Genomic DNA, 17,239 nt, shown 5'->3' on the forward strand with positions numbered 1-17,239 from the left:
CCATTGGCACTTATCAAGCAGATCATGTTACAAATGATAGCATATAATAAATATTTTGAACGTGTTCATGAGGGATTGTGCATCGTTATTGGACTTTTCAAACATAAATTATTCTTTAGACAACAAATATATAAATATATATGCAATCCAATGATCGTCAGGCATTTAAACAAATAAAACTACAGAGGCATTGTAATGACAATAATAAAATAAAATATAGTTTTTTGGTTGACATTTTATTTTCAAGTGTGCATTGAATAAAACTTTTTCATTTAAATCTTTTAAAGATTTTATTACAGAAACAATATAATTACAGTAATATAATATTCAAGTTGACAGTGTTCCAAAAATAATGATGAAAAGTCAATGTTTTTGTTTGTTTGATTTTTTACTTTATTTATATATTTATTTGTTTGTATGTTTATGAATGAAGTTATAAAGATCTGAGTTTGGTTCTTTTTAGCAGGACTCGAGTGTGGAACCCTTAAAGAGTTGCTGAAGTCTTTTTATTGGCAGTAGGACATGGGCAAAACATTATCTAATTTTGGTTAAAAGGAATCACTTTTTGTTGGTTATATAAAATCGCAATTGTAATATTTTAAAAATAATCGCAATATGACTTTTTGTCCAAATCGTGCCGCACTAATGGTCACTATACTGTATGCTGTCAGTGTTTGGAAAAGACCTGCCAGGACATTTGGCAAAATAAATCCTTTTGTGTTCCACAGAAAAAGAAGAACATTTATTGAAAAGAATTGTTAGTTTTGGAAAGACAAGAGGGTGATTTAAATGAGTTTTGGTGAATATTCTGTCATAGTAACTATGGGTACAATCAAAATGTATATTTAACACTCTGATTTGAATTGATATGATGTTTCTCTTCTTGTCCTGCTTTCTCTGTCATCCTGTGTAAGAACAGTCTTTCTATTCTCTCTTTTCCCATTTTTGCTTTGTGTCTCCCCTTTGGGAAAATAGCATGTCTTGTGTCTCTGACCCTTGAATTTACTTTGTCCATAACATGGGGATTATTTTGCTCTTAATAAATTCCCACATCCACATAACATCTTCACTGTGTGATTGTCACATCCTCTAGATCTTTTTCTGTTGTTATTTTGTTTATATCATGCAGTCTTGTTTTTGAATGTCTCTGTGTTTCTATGCATTATGTAAATTACACACAGTTATGAGTGTTGACCTCACACCCCTCCACACTGTGTTTACTCCCTCCATGAAGAAGACTGTTGATGTTTCATGTGGTTGTATTATATTTCATAGGGTGAGCCCGGGTTTGCTGGTCTTCCAGGCTGCAAAGGGTCACCGGGGCCAGATGTAAGTAGAACTGTCACCTTGAGTTTATAAACACCTGGGACTGTATAGCAGCTAAGTGCATGAATGTGTGTGTGATGTCATTCTAATGTGATCCAGATGCATTCAAGATCAGTACTAGATCCATATCAGAAGCTTATCAGCCCTTTGCTCAGCTTAGAGAGTCCCACAGGAATGAACTGGAGATTTCTGTGAATGGGGCGATTTTCAGTAAAATGTGCTTATGTGTGTTTTTATTTGAAAAATGTAAGAATTGTTGAGTTATGCAGGGAACATGAATAAAAACAGCAGAGACTGAAATAGATTTAAGGCAAATGCTTATCACATTAAAAGCCTCATTTGATATCGATTACAACAGTTAACATGAGTGTTAGTGAACAGAACTCTTTCTAATGTTTCTACAATGTGCATTTTATAGATGATCATATATATTACAACACTCACTATAGTACTGTTATTATCACCATTACGGTGATCAGAATCCAGACATAAATGAATTAACTTTACATTAGTAACAATTTACTTTGGAGCAAATGAAGGTGTCCTCACTGATGTTATTTATTTACAGCACACAAAACTGTTTAAACACAGCTGGTATTATTCAACTACTACTACTGTCGTGCAGTTTTGTGGTAGATATAAAACATACAGTGTTATTATAAAAGCTAAATGACATAAAGAAATGAACATATATACAAAAGAGATTTTTAGATTTTCTTAAATCTCTAATATTTAAAAGATGGTTTTACTTTCATACGTACAGTATTATGGATGAAAGACATTACAAGCAACATTTCTTTGAACCTCCTGAGACCCGAGTGTGACATTTTTCATTTCCTTTTTTGATTTGATTTAAAAAAAAAAAAAAAAAAAAAAAAGAATTACACCAAATAGTTTTCCTAAAAATTTATGTCCACATATGTGGACAGCGGGACTAAGTTGTGAAATTTTTAATAATACCAATCTATAGAAAGTCAGATTTTTTTCATTAAATTGTTTATGATGTTTCCAGGAGTGTTGATTATTCATGTTTTTGAGACTTTACAGACATTACATCATAAATTATCATAATTAATTCTGATTCAAAGTAATGTCCAGCATCATCCAATCACTGCCAACCATGTTAAAATAAAATGATACATTATAAATTCTGAATCTATGTACTGATTATCATTGTCACATGTCTGTCAAACATGTTGAGTGATTCAAACATCATCTGCAGCCTGAAACTGAACTTTTGATCAGATTTTAGGAGTGAATGCACTTAACTGCATAGAGACCTATAGGATGCTCCCTTGCTCCCTATTTAGTGAATGACTTAACCTCCAGTGTGCTGTCTGTCTGCACTGGTCTCAGAACAGTTTGAAATGCACCTTATTTTCATCCTAACTCCATATAAAGCCTCTGAAAGCAACATTTTCCAGTTTTTGGATGAACCCATTTATTCTCAATGTGATAATGCCACCCTCCCAGACGAACTGAACACCTTTTATGCCCGCTTTGATCATGGAAACACAGAACCACCCATAAAAGCTGAGCTTCCACTTGATGATCTGCCGCTCACATTTTCCACCAGTGACGTGTGCTCCACCCTGAGCCGAGTGAATGCACATAAAGCTGCCCTGATGGCATCCCAGGCCAAGTGCTCAGGGCCTGCGCAGAATAGCTGGCAGACATCTTCACCAACATTTTCAACCTCTCCTTGGCCCAGGCCATTGTCCCTACCTGCTTCAAAACAGCCACCATTGTACCAGTACCAAAACATGCTGCTGCAGTGGCCCTCAACGACTTCCGTCCTGTTGCTCTTACTCCCATCGTCGCCAAGTGTTTTGAGAGGCTGGTCCTCTCCCACCTGAAAACATGCCTGCCCCCAACACTGGACCCATATCAGTTCACCTACAAACCCAGCAGGTCAACTGAGGATGCTATCGCCTCAGCTCTTCACTCCTCCCTGACTCACTTGGACAAAAACAACACATATGTCAGGATGCTATTCATTGATTTCAGTTCTGCCTTCAATACAGTGATCCCATCCAAGGTGATCTCCAAGCTCACTGTTAGGATCAGCAACCACAACTCCTCCACCCTCACTTTGAACACTGGTGCACCACAGGGCTGTGTGCTGAGTCCAATCCTCTACTCCCTCTTCACCCACGACTGCATACCTGAGCATGGCTCCAACTCCATAATCAAGTTTGCAGATGACACCACGGTGGTAGGGCTGATCAGCGGCGACGATGAGACGGCCTACAGGGAAGAGGTACAGCACCTGGCAGTGTGGTGTGCCAACAACAATCTCACACTCAACACCCAGAAGACCAAGGAGCTGATTGTGGACTACCGGCAGACTAGGAAGTGCCACACAGACACTCCCATCTACATTGATGGGGACAAAGTGGAGCATGTGACTAGCTTCAAGTTCCTGGGTGTCCACATCTGTGAAGATCTTTCCTGGACCTACAACACCTCCACTCTGATCAAAAAGGTGCAACAGTGCCTTTACTTACTTAGGAAGCTAAGGAAAGCTCACCTGTCGCCCCACATCCTGCTGAACTTTTACCGTTGCACTATTGAAAGTATACTAACAAACTGCATCACAGTGTGGTATGGCAACTGCACAGTCTCAGACCAGAAGGCCCTCCAGCGGGTGATGAAAACTGCTCAATACATCACTGGTGTTCAGCTACTCTCCATCAAAGACATTCACCACAAATGCTGCCTAAGCAGGGTGAGAAGCATTATCAAAGACACCTCTCACACCAACCATGGTCTGTTTACTCCTCTCCCATCTGGGAGACGCTATAGGAGCCTTCGCTGTCACACCAGCAGACTCAGGAACAGTTTCTTTCCCTCAGCTGTCAGCCTACTGAACTCTAAACTCAGGCGCTGAACACTACACTATCCCACTCGGACTACATATTTTTTTGCACATTCCCTTGCACATTTCTTTGCACATACTTTCTACCTCTTGATGCCACTTGCACTGTTATGGTCACCGGCCATATATATATATATATATATTTACATATTTATACTTCATTCTGTACAATGCACCTTCAGTGTTTATACTTCTTCATTTGCACCTTGTACTGTATTCATAGACATTTGCATTGAGCTGGTCTCTGCTTCTCTACCTCATAACTTTGCACTCCATAAAAATCTTTATTGTATATACTCACATATATTTATATATATGTATTTTCTTTTTATATATAAATATACATATTGCTATTTGCACTTCTGGTTAGATGCTAACTGCATTTCATTGGCTCTGTACCTGTACTTTGCACAATGACAATAAAGTTTAATCTAATCTAATCATCTAATCTAATAAAGCACAGTGAATATAGGATATTTTAACTGAAACTGAGCATACAGTCCACAAATGTGGTCATTGTGTTTATCAGTGTGCCATTTCACGATAAATCGCTCAGATTTTACAAATGGCATATCGGATGAAACTAGAGACTCTAATCTTTTGACTCAAACAGGTTTCAATGTAAAAACGTAATTAGGTTTCTTACCAGATGTAGTTTTGTTGGTGTTTCTCCCAAAGACAAACTCCGCTGTGATTGGCGCCATGTTGTTTTGTCACATGACTCCGTTTGTCGAAAATGTTTAACCCTTTACTGACAGCACAGAGTCTCCTGAACTGAGATCAGTTGGTTTAAATTAAGCTAAATTATGCGTTGCGTATAGCAAAGCCAAAATACAACGTCCACGCATGTGTACGCGGGGTTGCACGAGGTTAAAGAAAAATAAGGCTTTGACTACATAGTTTTACACTTGTGCTCATCTTCTAATGACTTTAATGACTTCAGAAGACCTAACGACATTTCCAGGAAGTGATCATAGTGAGCAACTATACTCCCTGGTTTTATGATGCATTTTGGGATTTTGTTTGGAGCAGATGTTTCAGTACACTGGGACATTCTGTGAATGGGACACCCTTAGAAATGACCGACTCACTGATTGGTGCCCTGACTACTGAACTAGGGAGCTGACTGAGACATACCCAATCAGTGTTGAGTGTATTTCCAATTAAAAAGTAGAACACTGCACCCAATGTAAAAGAGCAAAAGTTTGTCTGAGAATATGGCAGACGGCAACAGTTGCTAAGGTAGGATTGGAGAATTAATTTTTTTAGGAGCTTAGTAAAAGGTTAGTTGGATAAGGGGATGGAACTTCTCGTCCCATACACAGTCAACTCAATAGACTGCAAATGTTCCCTCTCCCTTGAGCAATGCTTATTGGCTGTTCGGTTTGTCAGTCAGTTTTACGAGTGGCTGTTTCCACTCAGTTTCGCCTGCATCTGGACTCCAGTATGTTTGTCTCTAGAGCAGCCAAACATTTACCAAATCTGACATCCAGCCTGCTTACTCTGTAGAGTGTTTACTCTTCGTTACATTCTGCAATAAAGAAAAATGCATGGTTTAGTGTTCCTCTCCTTTAATCATAAATAAGCCATTTTTATCTCATTGTGTCTTATAGGGCTTGCAGGGAGAACCAGGTCCAAAAGGTGACCCCGGTCAATATGGACGCAAAGGAGAGAGAGTAAGAGATGGATCTGCGTTTATAAAATTCATCCAGTCGATTATTTCACATATCATTCAATCACAGACGCATTACCTCAGCTATCAGTTTCTGTACTATATGTCAGTAATCTACAACAAAAAAACCTCTATGAACTCAGAAGCATCTCTGTTGGGTTTGTTTGTTGTCTCAGGGAGATCCTGGAAAAGATGGCGAACCGGGAAGACCTGGTAACTATGGACCCTCAGGGGGCAAGGTATGAAGAAACATTTATTTACACTTACTGTTAATGCTGTTTCATGTCATGACATTTACTGAATTGGTGAATGTAACATAACAGCTCCGTTCTGAAATCTAGTGAGCTGCCTACAGTGGTGATATTTTAAGACATCATAAGCCGCTTTTACACCGTTGTGCGAATGGTTCTGAGCATGATAAGAAACGGTTTTAGTAGCATTTCCACAGTTCAGCACTGTACAATTACAAACTGCTTTCGGCCCAGATTTCTGGGCATGGTTAGCTAACCGTACTCAACCGTGCTCAACCGTGCTGGTGGAATGGCTTTAGTACATGGCGACTCACGATTGTCTTTCGTCAATGCCAAGGCAACTCATTTTTTATAGGTAGCTGCCAAAGTTCTGGTTCATAAGGTTAATAAAATGTAATAAAAAAAATTGTGTATGCTTTTGTACTCTAGCTAGCTCATTAAAACCCATATAATATATCAATATATTACTCGTATAATATTTTGCAAATAAATGTCCTTTTCAACTAGTCTGGGAAATTTTACCTTTCTGTTTGGTCGTATCCGATGACATACACAGCCCCTCCGAATATTATGGTAAACCTCTTGCCTTGTTCTCTTTGCATTTCTTTCTTCCCTGTGCTTTAGTTGAGTTAAAACCAGGGAGAAAAGCAGTCTTAAAACTGGAATATGATATCATCCTCCCTAGTGTACTTGCCGTCGCCAACTGACTTACATACATTAAAGCACCACAGTGGAAAAAGAAACCGTAGCCATGCAAACTGGCTCAGAATCAGCACGGAACAGTGCGGTTTCGTGAAAAGAACCATTCGCCTCGATAGTTGAAAAGCGGCTATTCGCACGTTTGGGCCGATATTAGCATATGGTTCCCATTTGGTTATTTTTTTGGGAACCAATTCCTAACGTTCTAGGAATGTTGTCTTTAGGTTGTATTTTTTTAAACCATAAACTAACATTCCCAGAACGTTGCAGGCAGGTTTTTGTGTGGCACCCTTAAAATAACGTATACAGAATGTTCTCTAATTGTTATTTTTTGGTTCTATTTTTATAACCATAAACTAACCATCCCAGAATATTGCTGAGGTTTTTATGGCACAACAGAAAGAGAACATATATAGAACGTTATCTAATGGTTATTTTTAGATTCTATTTTTATAGCCATAAACTAACCTTCCCAAAACGTTGCTTGGAGGTTTTTATGTGGCACTCTTAAAGAACTTATACAGAACTTTCTCTAATGGTTATTTTTAGGTTCTATTTTTATAACCATAAACTAACCTTCCCAAAACATTGCAGGGAGGTTTTTATGTGGCACCCTTAAAGAACTTATACAGAACGTTATCTAATGGTTATTTTTAGGTTTATTTTTGTAACCATAAACTAACATTCCCAGAACATTCTTAGTTAGTAACAAAATTGTTAGTTGGGTATGTAGGCAGTGGGGGATCTCAATAGGTTGTGGAACAGAACCTTTTTCATAGGTGATGTCGGCTGATGGAGTGTTTTGAGGCACATTTTAATGGGTGTTTAACATCAACAGTGATCTTCACAGAATAACGTACAGTTTTCGGTTGTTCCAGGGAGATCGTGGTCCTCGTGGTGCCAATGGTGATAAGGGCGAGAGAGGAGATGACGTAAGTGTTTTCACTCTTACAGTTTCTCACAGAGACTGGTGTACTGCAGTAATGGGCTGATTTTTGAGTTATCTAACAGTTTCACCCATTTCTTCCTTTCTTTGCCAGGGGCAACCAGGGCCAGATGGGCCACCAGGAGACAGAGTAAGTGAGCATTTATATTTACTTCTGTTCTATTATTTCTACTAGTGCACGGCGCTTCTAAGCTGTTTTTTATGTTCTGTATGGATTTGTGCATCTGTTCGCATTTCGTATATAGGTTGCTCTGAAAACTAAGATATTTACAGTACTTGTTTTTCTGTTGTAGGGCACAGCTGGTGAGAAGGGTGAACAAGGTTCTCGTGGTAACAGAGGGCCCAAAGGTGAACCTGTGAGTACTTTGTATTTCACCTCTAGCAACTGTCCCACAATGCATCAGTGTCATTAAAGGGATAGTTCACCCAAAAAGGAGAATTCTGTCATCATTTATTCACCCTCATTTCGTTCCAAACCCGTATGACTTAATGGCCATTATTTACTAAGATAACAAATAACTAAAGCTGTCAATTGATACATTTTTTTAATCTAATTAATTACATGGTATGCCGATTAATTATTCGAATTAATCACAATTAATCGCATACATAAATATTTGCTTAGAAAGCACCTCAATAACAATAATTCAATATATAATGATGAAATAATCTTAAATAGTTATATTTAAATAAATTATAAATAAAATGTATACATTTAAGAAAATAATAATACAGATAATTAAAATGCATTACATTATTTTGGCACACAAGCATTAAAAAAAGACAATATAAAAAGTGGCTTTAGATGTATATACAAAATATATATACAATATATTGTTTCCATATTATTAAACATAAGCCTATCATTAGCCTGCAGTTCACAGCAATCCATTTTGCAATTTAATTCGTAAATCAGTCTGAAATCTATTATAAGGGGTTGTTTAAGTATGTGTCAACGTACACCTGCGTCAGATGGATGCTTTTGGAGCGTCTCGGTTGCGTCGCATCATAAACGTATAGTTTTTAGGTCGCTGTGTCAAGTTAAACATGGTTTAATACTTAGAAAAACATGTCTTGAAATCCCTAAGCACTCATCTTGTGCTGTCTGCTGTCAGTAAGTGTGGTTTGTTCTCTGTATAAGCTGCTCATTGTCTATACAGCTGGAGTTTCACTTACTGCCCCCTGCAGAAAACAGGTGGTACTACAAGCTTGAATTGCTCAGATATAAGGAATATTCCTTATTACGGTCCGGGGACGATTAATTGTGTTAAATTGACTGCCCTACATGTAACGGGTGCTAATTTGCTTGTGCAAACGTTCAAATTGCGTGTGCATATTTCTGGTGATTTACTAAGAATAACTGCACGCCCAAATACTGTATGTTGGACAAACCCTCCAAAAGTAGACATTTGCATGTAGTAACTGTACTGAATGCACGCTTACAGTACAACTCTCACTAAAAAATACCACTTCATTTTTATTCAGTATGCCATTTATTGATATAAATCTATTTATTTATAGAGTTATAAGATATCATCATAAATCCCTGCTATACTAGCAAAAGTTGTGTATGACACTAGTCTTAAATGTTTTACAACAATTGCGGAGGACAAAATCGCCACAATTAATCATTTTGACAGGAGAAAACACTATATTATGGGTTCACTTGCAGAGAGCAGAGGGCAAGAGTTTCAGTCTCGCTGTTCTCCTTTCTCACACTGATGTGGCTCTAGCAAGCTTTCAAGTTTATTAATGAGTTTGTAAATCCAATACACATTTCCATGTTTGCAGTAAACATATCTGACATAATATATGCACAGATTTAATTACTGTTTCAAACAAAGTCTTCAGATACATTATGTACGATTAATTCATCTGTTATGTGAATTGCTTTGACATCTTGAGTTTTTGTTTTATTTGCACTCAAAAAGAAAAACAATCCTTTGAAAAACTGACCGAATTGAAGTTAATGTGACCCTTTAACTCTGGTAGGGTGAGCCCGGGCCCCGGGGAGAACAGGGACGTGAGGGATCAACGGGGCCAAATGGAGAACCGGTGAGTGTCTACTGAATTTACAACACCACAGAAGAAGAACTTCTAGCCGAGTCTTGAGTTTGAATGTGATGAGAAAGAGTAACACAGGGTGAAACTACTCAAAGATAATAAATAGACAACACGCCTTTCTATTGCATTGTCCTCACTGGTTGCATCCAGATGAATGAGTTTAATGAGTCAGTTCTTCAGTGAATCTGGCTAAAAGATTCACGAATCAGCCTCAAGCTCAAGAGTCGGTCTAATGACTCACTTACTGAATCGTTATCCTTCAGAGTGACTCGAGATGATCCGAGAGCTTATCGTAAAAAAATCTAGAAAAATAACGAAACATATTTGTTGTGTTCTAACATGTAGTTTATGTCTTGTGTCTATACTTTTGAAACAGTGAGTATTTTAATGTTTACAGATTGACCCCATTGACTTCCATTGTAAGTGTCTCACTGGAACACACATTTGTGCTTTTATTAAAGAAAAGGAGGGACGAGTCGACAATTAATTTTTGTAGTGATCAACATTAAGACACAAATGCTGTCGATTGAGATGAACTCGTATTGAACATGGAATATTCCTTTATGTTGAATCAGAACCAGAATGTTCCTAATCTATATACGTTTATGTTTCCTTACATGTTCAGCCAGAGAGATATGGTGCAGTATTGTGTAGTTTGTAGAACATGGAGTCTAGTCTGGAGTTTGAAGGATGAAAGTGTGCAGACTGACCTCAGGGCACAGGCATTCTTTGAGGCCCCTAAATGATCTGAGGTCATTGGAGCTTTGAGCTGTTTTAGAAGGTAATATGAGGAACAAAGAAATGCATCCAGTGGTTTCTCCATTTGTAGTGGTTTGGCCATTGGGAGGAGAAAAGAATGAATGATATATATGTTCCTGAGGTCAGATGGACTCCAGATGGACATAGTGAAGCCCAGCTGAGCAAGTTCAAACAAGAGCTGTGAATGCAACAGATGTATTTTAAAACCTAAAAGCATACAAATATTCTTCCCTGACAGAAATAGCTTACACTTTGTGTAGTAAAAGATGACATAATGTTTGCATAGCTGTAGGGCTGCCTGAAACTCATTTAGGCTGTAATTTTCCTCCACTTATTGAACACAAGTTGCTGTTGTTGTGGGGGGACACATAGTTTTATGTGTCCACATTTCAAGACGACTCTTTCTGTTCTTTACAGTCAGTTGTTGAACAAAGACAAAACATTTATTTGTAATCACACATACTGTAGCTCGGATGCGGTAAATAAGCTCTCGTTAATATGCGCTCAACCAAAACACTTCTGTGAGACGCTGAACTGCTGCTGTTTTAAAGAGAGACAGTACCGTTTTAGCACTTGTTCTACATGTAAATACTTGCTAATACAACAAATTATGCATGTAAACGTTAAACATTATATTATAACTGAAATATACCCAAATGAAATGGAACGGAATCTGGAAATCCGTATCAATACCGTAAGTGTTCATAATAAGCATAAAATAAGTAAGGGATAATGTAAAGGTATCTGGTAATTATCGCAAAATAAAACCTGACAGGGTGATCAGAACTCCAATGTGAAACAAATAAAAAAAATTAAATAAAATAAAATAAGTAAATGGACATTAAATATATGTTTTGTACGATGGCATTTTAGTGCCACGTTTAAAAAAAAATTAATATTTCGAGAATAAAGTCAAAATTATGAGAGTGCAGCATTGTTATATTTAAGTCACAATGTTTTGAGGATAAGGAAAGTAACATTAAAGTATTTTGGAGGACAACACTGCATTAATGAAGCTCAGAGTCCGTTCTAGCGTTGTGATAGCGTTCTCTCTCTGTTCTTTGCAATTTTATGTAGTTTTTTTTCCTTGAAATATTTATGCTTTCTTCACCCACATATAAAATACTTTATTCTCATAATGCCACGACTTAATATTCATAATTTTGACGTTACTCTTTTTTTGGGGGGATTTTCTCCCCTTTTCTCCCCAATTTGGAATGCCCAATTCCCAATGCGCTCTAAGTCCTCGTGGTGGTGTAGTGACTCAATCCGGGTGGCAGAGGACGAATCTCAGTTGCCTCCGCGTCTGAGACCGTCAATCCGTGCATCTTATCACGTGACGTGTTGAGCGCGTTACCGTGGAGACGTAGCACGTGTGGAGGCGTCACGCTATTCTCCACGACATCCACACACAACTCACCACACGCCTCACCGAGAGTGAGAACCGCACATTATAGCGACCACGAGGAGGTTACCCCATGTGACTCTACCCTCCCTAGCAACCGGGCCAATTTGGTTGCTTAGGAGACCTGGCTGGAGTCACTCAGCACACCCTGGGATTTGAACTCGTGACTCCAGGTGTGATAGTCAGCGTCAATACTCGCTGAGCTACCCAGACCCCCGGTTTTTGACGTTATTCTAGAAATCTACGATTTTTTATAAACGTGGCACTAACATGGCGCCGTTGTAGTTTTGAGATTTTCCTTTTAGATCTTTTTTATATATATATATATATATGAGAAAAAAGGAGATATGGAGCTAATGCAGCTATATGTTGTAGGAAATCTTTTACCTGAGAAAATGGTCAGTTTATAGTAAAAATGGTTGATTATACAGAATTATTTGACCACAGAATGCTGCCTTTGACCAATCACAATCAAGTATTCCACCATTGTGTTGTAGTTGAATTTCCTTCTCAGGTGTGCATTGATTTGACATAAAACTGTCCAGAGTCAATTATACCACATGTGTATGTCTATGTCTTTATCCTATTTCTTGATATCAAGACATTTAGCAGGTTTTCATCCCTAAAACAGTTTTGTGTGTAGAACTACTTCCTTACGTCAACGATTATGTATCTCTCTTAAAACAGCACAAGCAGCAGTTACTAAATCATGAAGAATGTGACTCGGTGATATGAAACTATGAAACTTTACTGTGGTCAACAAACCTGGAAGTAGGTGTGCATTTATAAAAAAATGAACCAACACCTTGGAACATCTGTCATTTAATCAGAATCAAGAATTCAACAATCCCCCAAGGTCATTGGCTGGATGTTAAGTGGTTATACATGCCAGACCTGACTAAAGATTTACCAACAAACTAATCAGCAGAGATTTGGGCCATGGATTCTTGAGGCTTACAACATCACCAGCTGCGCAGCAGAACTCCATGTTGCTTTTCTCTGTCAGCACCTGATGTCTCTCTACAGCTCTTGTCAACTGCCAGACCAACTGCAAAGCCAACAGAGGAACAAATTTCCATTGCCTCCCAGGACTCTAAATTTCCTGTGAGCTTATGTTTGGAATATGTGGTGCATGCAGAACCATTCCTCAGTTTCATGCTTTTCTCTCAATCGTCTGTTGTTTCTCAAAAGCAGACATTTGTGCGGCCCAGCTGCTCCAAGCTTTGCACTTTCACATGATCTTGTAGCGAGGACTAGCGATACCACAGATACAGCTACTCTTTTGAAGTTAGCTGTGAATCATGAGTTTTAGGTTTCGCTCTGAAACTTTCTCTGGGAAAGAAAGTTCCTTTTTTATTGGTTTTGTCCTGGCAAAGATGTTTTTCCAGTAGAGTTGTGAGAGAAAGAACCAAGTGTTCAGAACGGTGGAAATCTGGAGAGCTTTGTGAACTCTTGAACAGAAGCCACAGCTCTCTCAATGATAATAGTTTACTCGTTTAATTTGTCCATGTGAAGTTCTGCATATGTAAATAAATAACCAAATATAAAAAGGTGTTTTTTTTGGTTGTCATTTACCACAAGTATATTTTTGTTCAATTACTGAGATCTGAAAGGCCAGTAAGATGCAAAATATTACAGAACTGTTTGATTATAAAATGCTGTCATTTTAGAGGAATGACTCTGTGTTGAATGTGGACTCTCTTGGCTCTTAGAGATCGTGCCAGTAGAGACTAAATGGTGTTAGTGAAGTGCTTTTCAATAAATACACAACTCTACTTCACCATTTATTCACACTATTTGGATGTCAGTTTTTTCTTTCTGTGACCCTATTACATGGCTCTCTGGAGTATTTTTGTTCTGATTGGTCAATGACTGCATTTTTGGTCAGAAATGTTTGTATAATAACTGCTAAACTGTATAATTGACTGTGGTCCCAGGAAACCAATTACCTTCATAGCTTCATGCCAGTTTTATGTCTCTTGTATGACTCTGCTGTCTCTTTCTTCTCATATAATAAAATAATTTTAGCTCTAATCAATATGTCATATCCATGTGTTTATCGCAAGCCTTTGACACTTAATCTTGTTCAGGATATGAATTATATATATCGACATCTCAATTTTCACTAGTTACAATGCTAATTCTTGATATCAGGAATTGGAGTACTTCTAGTAAAAATGCTCATTTTTCATATCTATAAATGTATTTCAACATGTTAGATTTGGTATTTCACATATCTGGAAATGGATTACAGATCAACAAACTGAAGAGTAATTAACAATATCTTAAAAGGCTTTCTAATTAGTTACAATAACATTATAGATATCTGAAATGAACATTGCCACTTCAGTGAAAACGTAATTACAGATATCGAAAATGAGTATTTTTACTAAATGCAATTTAATTGTTGATATCAGGAATGGACATTTGCCCTAGTAACAATGTAATTATTGATATAAAAATTATACTAGTAAATATACAACAGTTAGTTCCGGTCCTCGAATCTGATTGGACGCGAGACATTCCAAGAGTGCTGATGTCTCAGAGTGCTTTACTGTTTGTATCATTCTGCGTGTGTTCTTGGTGTTCTAAACTAAAGTGTAACAGCAGCGCAGGTTGATGTGTAAAAGAGCTCTAGATGTGTCTCTTTTCATGTATCCCAATGACAGTAGGAGTCGACAAATGTAACCATTTTTGTGTGTTATGAGCGAGTTGAAATGACGTTCATTTGAGTCAGCGCTGCCAGTCAGAGAGCAGTTTCTTTGAAGTCAACTGCAATTGCCTCTCACTCCATGATCGCTCGGATTACTACTACACTACAGCTGGGAAAAACAGTTAAACTAACAGCTTCAGCATTAAAGCTTATCACAGCTGAGAAACACAACAGACGCTTACCTGATACTATTGGATACCAGAGTGTCTGTTTTGGGAGGAGATGTAAACAAACATTTAACATGGCGGAGGGGAGTACGGTTTCTATAGTGAATGACTCTTGCGCACCACCACTGGTAACTACGGAATATGGAGGAATACCCCTGCTTGGACAGATATTTTTACAGTCCACAGAGAAAATAAAATGCATTTGACCAAAATTACATTATCTTCAGCAAGTTGACTAACGCTACACTACAGCTGAGGAATAGAGTTAAACAGCTATAGCTTTACTGTTCAGTCGCTCTCTCTATCACACACACACACACACACACACACACACACAAATTCTTGTTTCTCCAATTACTTGTAGGAAACAGGCCAAGCCATCATTACTATTTCTTAAGTTACATTTTTGAATTAGTAACGGAGGACTGGGTGCATCTTTTGAACTAGCAACAGCAGATCCTGATCAGTGGCGTAAGAAAGTATTTCCATGCACAAGTGTGTTTTTTTGTGACAGTCCTTAGTTTTTCCTAATTTTTTTATTTACTTCGTTGAACTGTTGTGTAAAAGCAATGTCACACACACAATGGTGCTGTATGGCCCTAAATCAGCACGGAATCTGAACAAGTGCTTTGAAATTTGCAGACAAATCAGAAGTGTTTAGTTTTGATCATTTATAAAAAATAAAGTAAATAAATAAATACAAATAAAAGTTGCACTGTACATATTATTGTAATCAGTAAAAACATAAAACTCATCAAATGTGTCATATGTTGTTGGAAAGCTCTCAAAGAGTAGAATACAACCCGCCTATTTGTTTTACTCACAGACAAAAATATAGTGAGTAATAGCTAAGTATATGTCTTTGACAATTATGTTGGTGTTGCTTATATGCCGCGTTTTTGCTTATAACTTCATGAAAAATAAACTGAAAATATATCACATACCATTATTTAGAAGAGGTGATTATCTTTCAAACGAGCCCACACACAAGGTAATCAGATGCATAGATCATTAGATAATCCACATGAAGCACAATGTTACATATGACCACCAGGAGATGGCGCCAAATACATGACACAGACTCAATGATGACTCAAATGACACAGAATGAAACTCATTCTGTGAAATCTCATTACTAAAATCATGTCTGCATGCTATGCAAACCTTTAGTCATTGTTGTGTTTGCATGTGTAATTAGTTCTTATGTACAATTATTATGTTTTATTTGTTTGGAGATGTTTTTGGACACTATGATAAATTATATTTGTAATGCTATAACTTTTGATTGCTTTGTCATATCAACACAAACTTTTTCTCAGATACAGTTGACATGATTGGGAATAAAACAAAAACAGTTTTTTGGAGCCACTTTATTTACACCCAGAGATATATAATGTCAAATAAGAAAAAAAAAGTACATTTTTGGATCAGTTTTGTTTCTGTGATTTTTCTGCTGTTTGTTAGTCTCAGAATGTATAATAATCAATATCATTAAAAACATATTTTTTTAAAGTTTTCTTTACAATGATTCCAGACACTTGACCCTCCATGTTTTTTCTTTTGTCGAGTTATATGCCTTTAATTTTGGGTACATTTTTTTAAAGAAAGTCTTTAAAAACACCTTCAGAGCTTAAAAGGTTAAATTTCATTTTACCCGAATGGGTATTTCTGCGAGTGATGGCGTAATTTTTTATATCAAAGATTAACATTTTTACTAGTTCAAATTTAATTACTGATATTAGCACTTTCACTAGTAGTAATTTCATTCCTGATATGGATTTTTTTAAATAGTAAAAAATGTATTTCTATAAAGTTTCAACAACAGCAAAACAAATAAAAAATATTTGAATATATTTATATCTAGAATTCATATCCTTCACATGATTAAATGTCGAAAGGGCTTGCGATATGTATTTATGTATTTTTTCCTTAAGTAGCCGTGTAATAGGCGGGATAATGCTCAGTCATCTGGTCATTATCACCAAATACACTCCAACCAAGCCAAGAGGACACTGACTTTAACTAACACTCAGTTGTTACACTTTCCTCCTACAAAAGTACCCTGATTTGAACATTCAAATGTCTTTGGGAATAATTTCTTGTCTAATCTCTCCAACAGGGTGAGCCAGGAAGACTCGGCGCACCTGGTTACCGTGGTGATGAGGGTTTTACCGGGCCAGAGGTGTGTGAGGTTAACTAGTTTCGATTCTCTTTCAACCAGATCCATCTAAACACCTATGACTGACCTACATTTCCCATGTTGTGTTTCTGCATATTAGGGACCAAAAGGGCCCAGAGGAATCAAAGGGGCTCCAGGAGACAGAGGCCTGATGGGAGAGAGGGTGAGTCAGTCCTGTTG

The 17,239-nt window shown here is 37.4% G+C and overlaps 1 protein-coding gene across 1 annotated transcript in view; it reads left to right on the plus strand.

The window, feature by feature from the left end:
- Nucleotides 1-17,239, plus strand: part of LOC127425926 (collagen alpha-1(VI) chain-like) — a 61,661-nt gene that overhangs the window by 21,328 nt on the left and 23,094 nt on the right. The window contains exons 14-22 of the mRNA XM_051672249.1: nucleotides 1,276-1,329; nucleotides 5,818-5,880; nucleotides 6,053-6,115; nucleotides 7,705-7,758; nucleotides 7,867-7,902; nucleotides 8,066-8,128; nucleotides 9,765-9,827; nucleotides 17,000-17,062; nucleotides 17,160-17,222. Coding sequence (XP_051528209.1) covers nucleotides 1,276-1,329; nucleotides 5,818-5,880; nucleotides 6,053-6,115; nucleotides 7,705-7,758; nucleotides 7,867-7,902; nucleotides 8,066-8,128; nucleotides 9,765-9,827; nucleotides 17,000-17,062; nucleotides 17,160-17,222 — 522 coding nt within the window. The remainder of the gene's footprint in view (nucleotides 1-1,275; nucleotides 1,330-5,817; nucleotides 5,881-6,052; nucleotides 6,116-7,704; nucleotides 7,759-7,866; nucleotides 7,903-8,065; nucleotides 8,129-9,764; nucleotides 9,828-16,999; nucleotides 17,063-17,159; nucleotides 17,223-17,239) is intronic.

Source organism: Myxocyprinus asiaticus, chromosome 35 (genome assembly GCF_019703515.2).
Source record: "Myxocyprinus asiaticus isolate MX2 ecotype Aquarium Trade chromosome 35, UBuf_Myxa_2, whole genome shotgun sequence".
NCBI lineage: Eukaryota > Metazoa > Chordata > Actinopteri > Cypriniformes > Catostomidae > Myxocyprinus > Myxocyprinus asiaticus.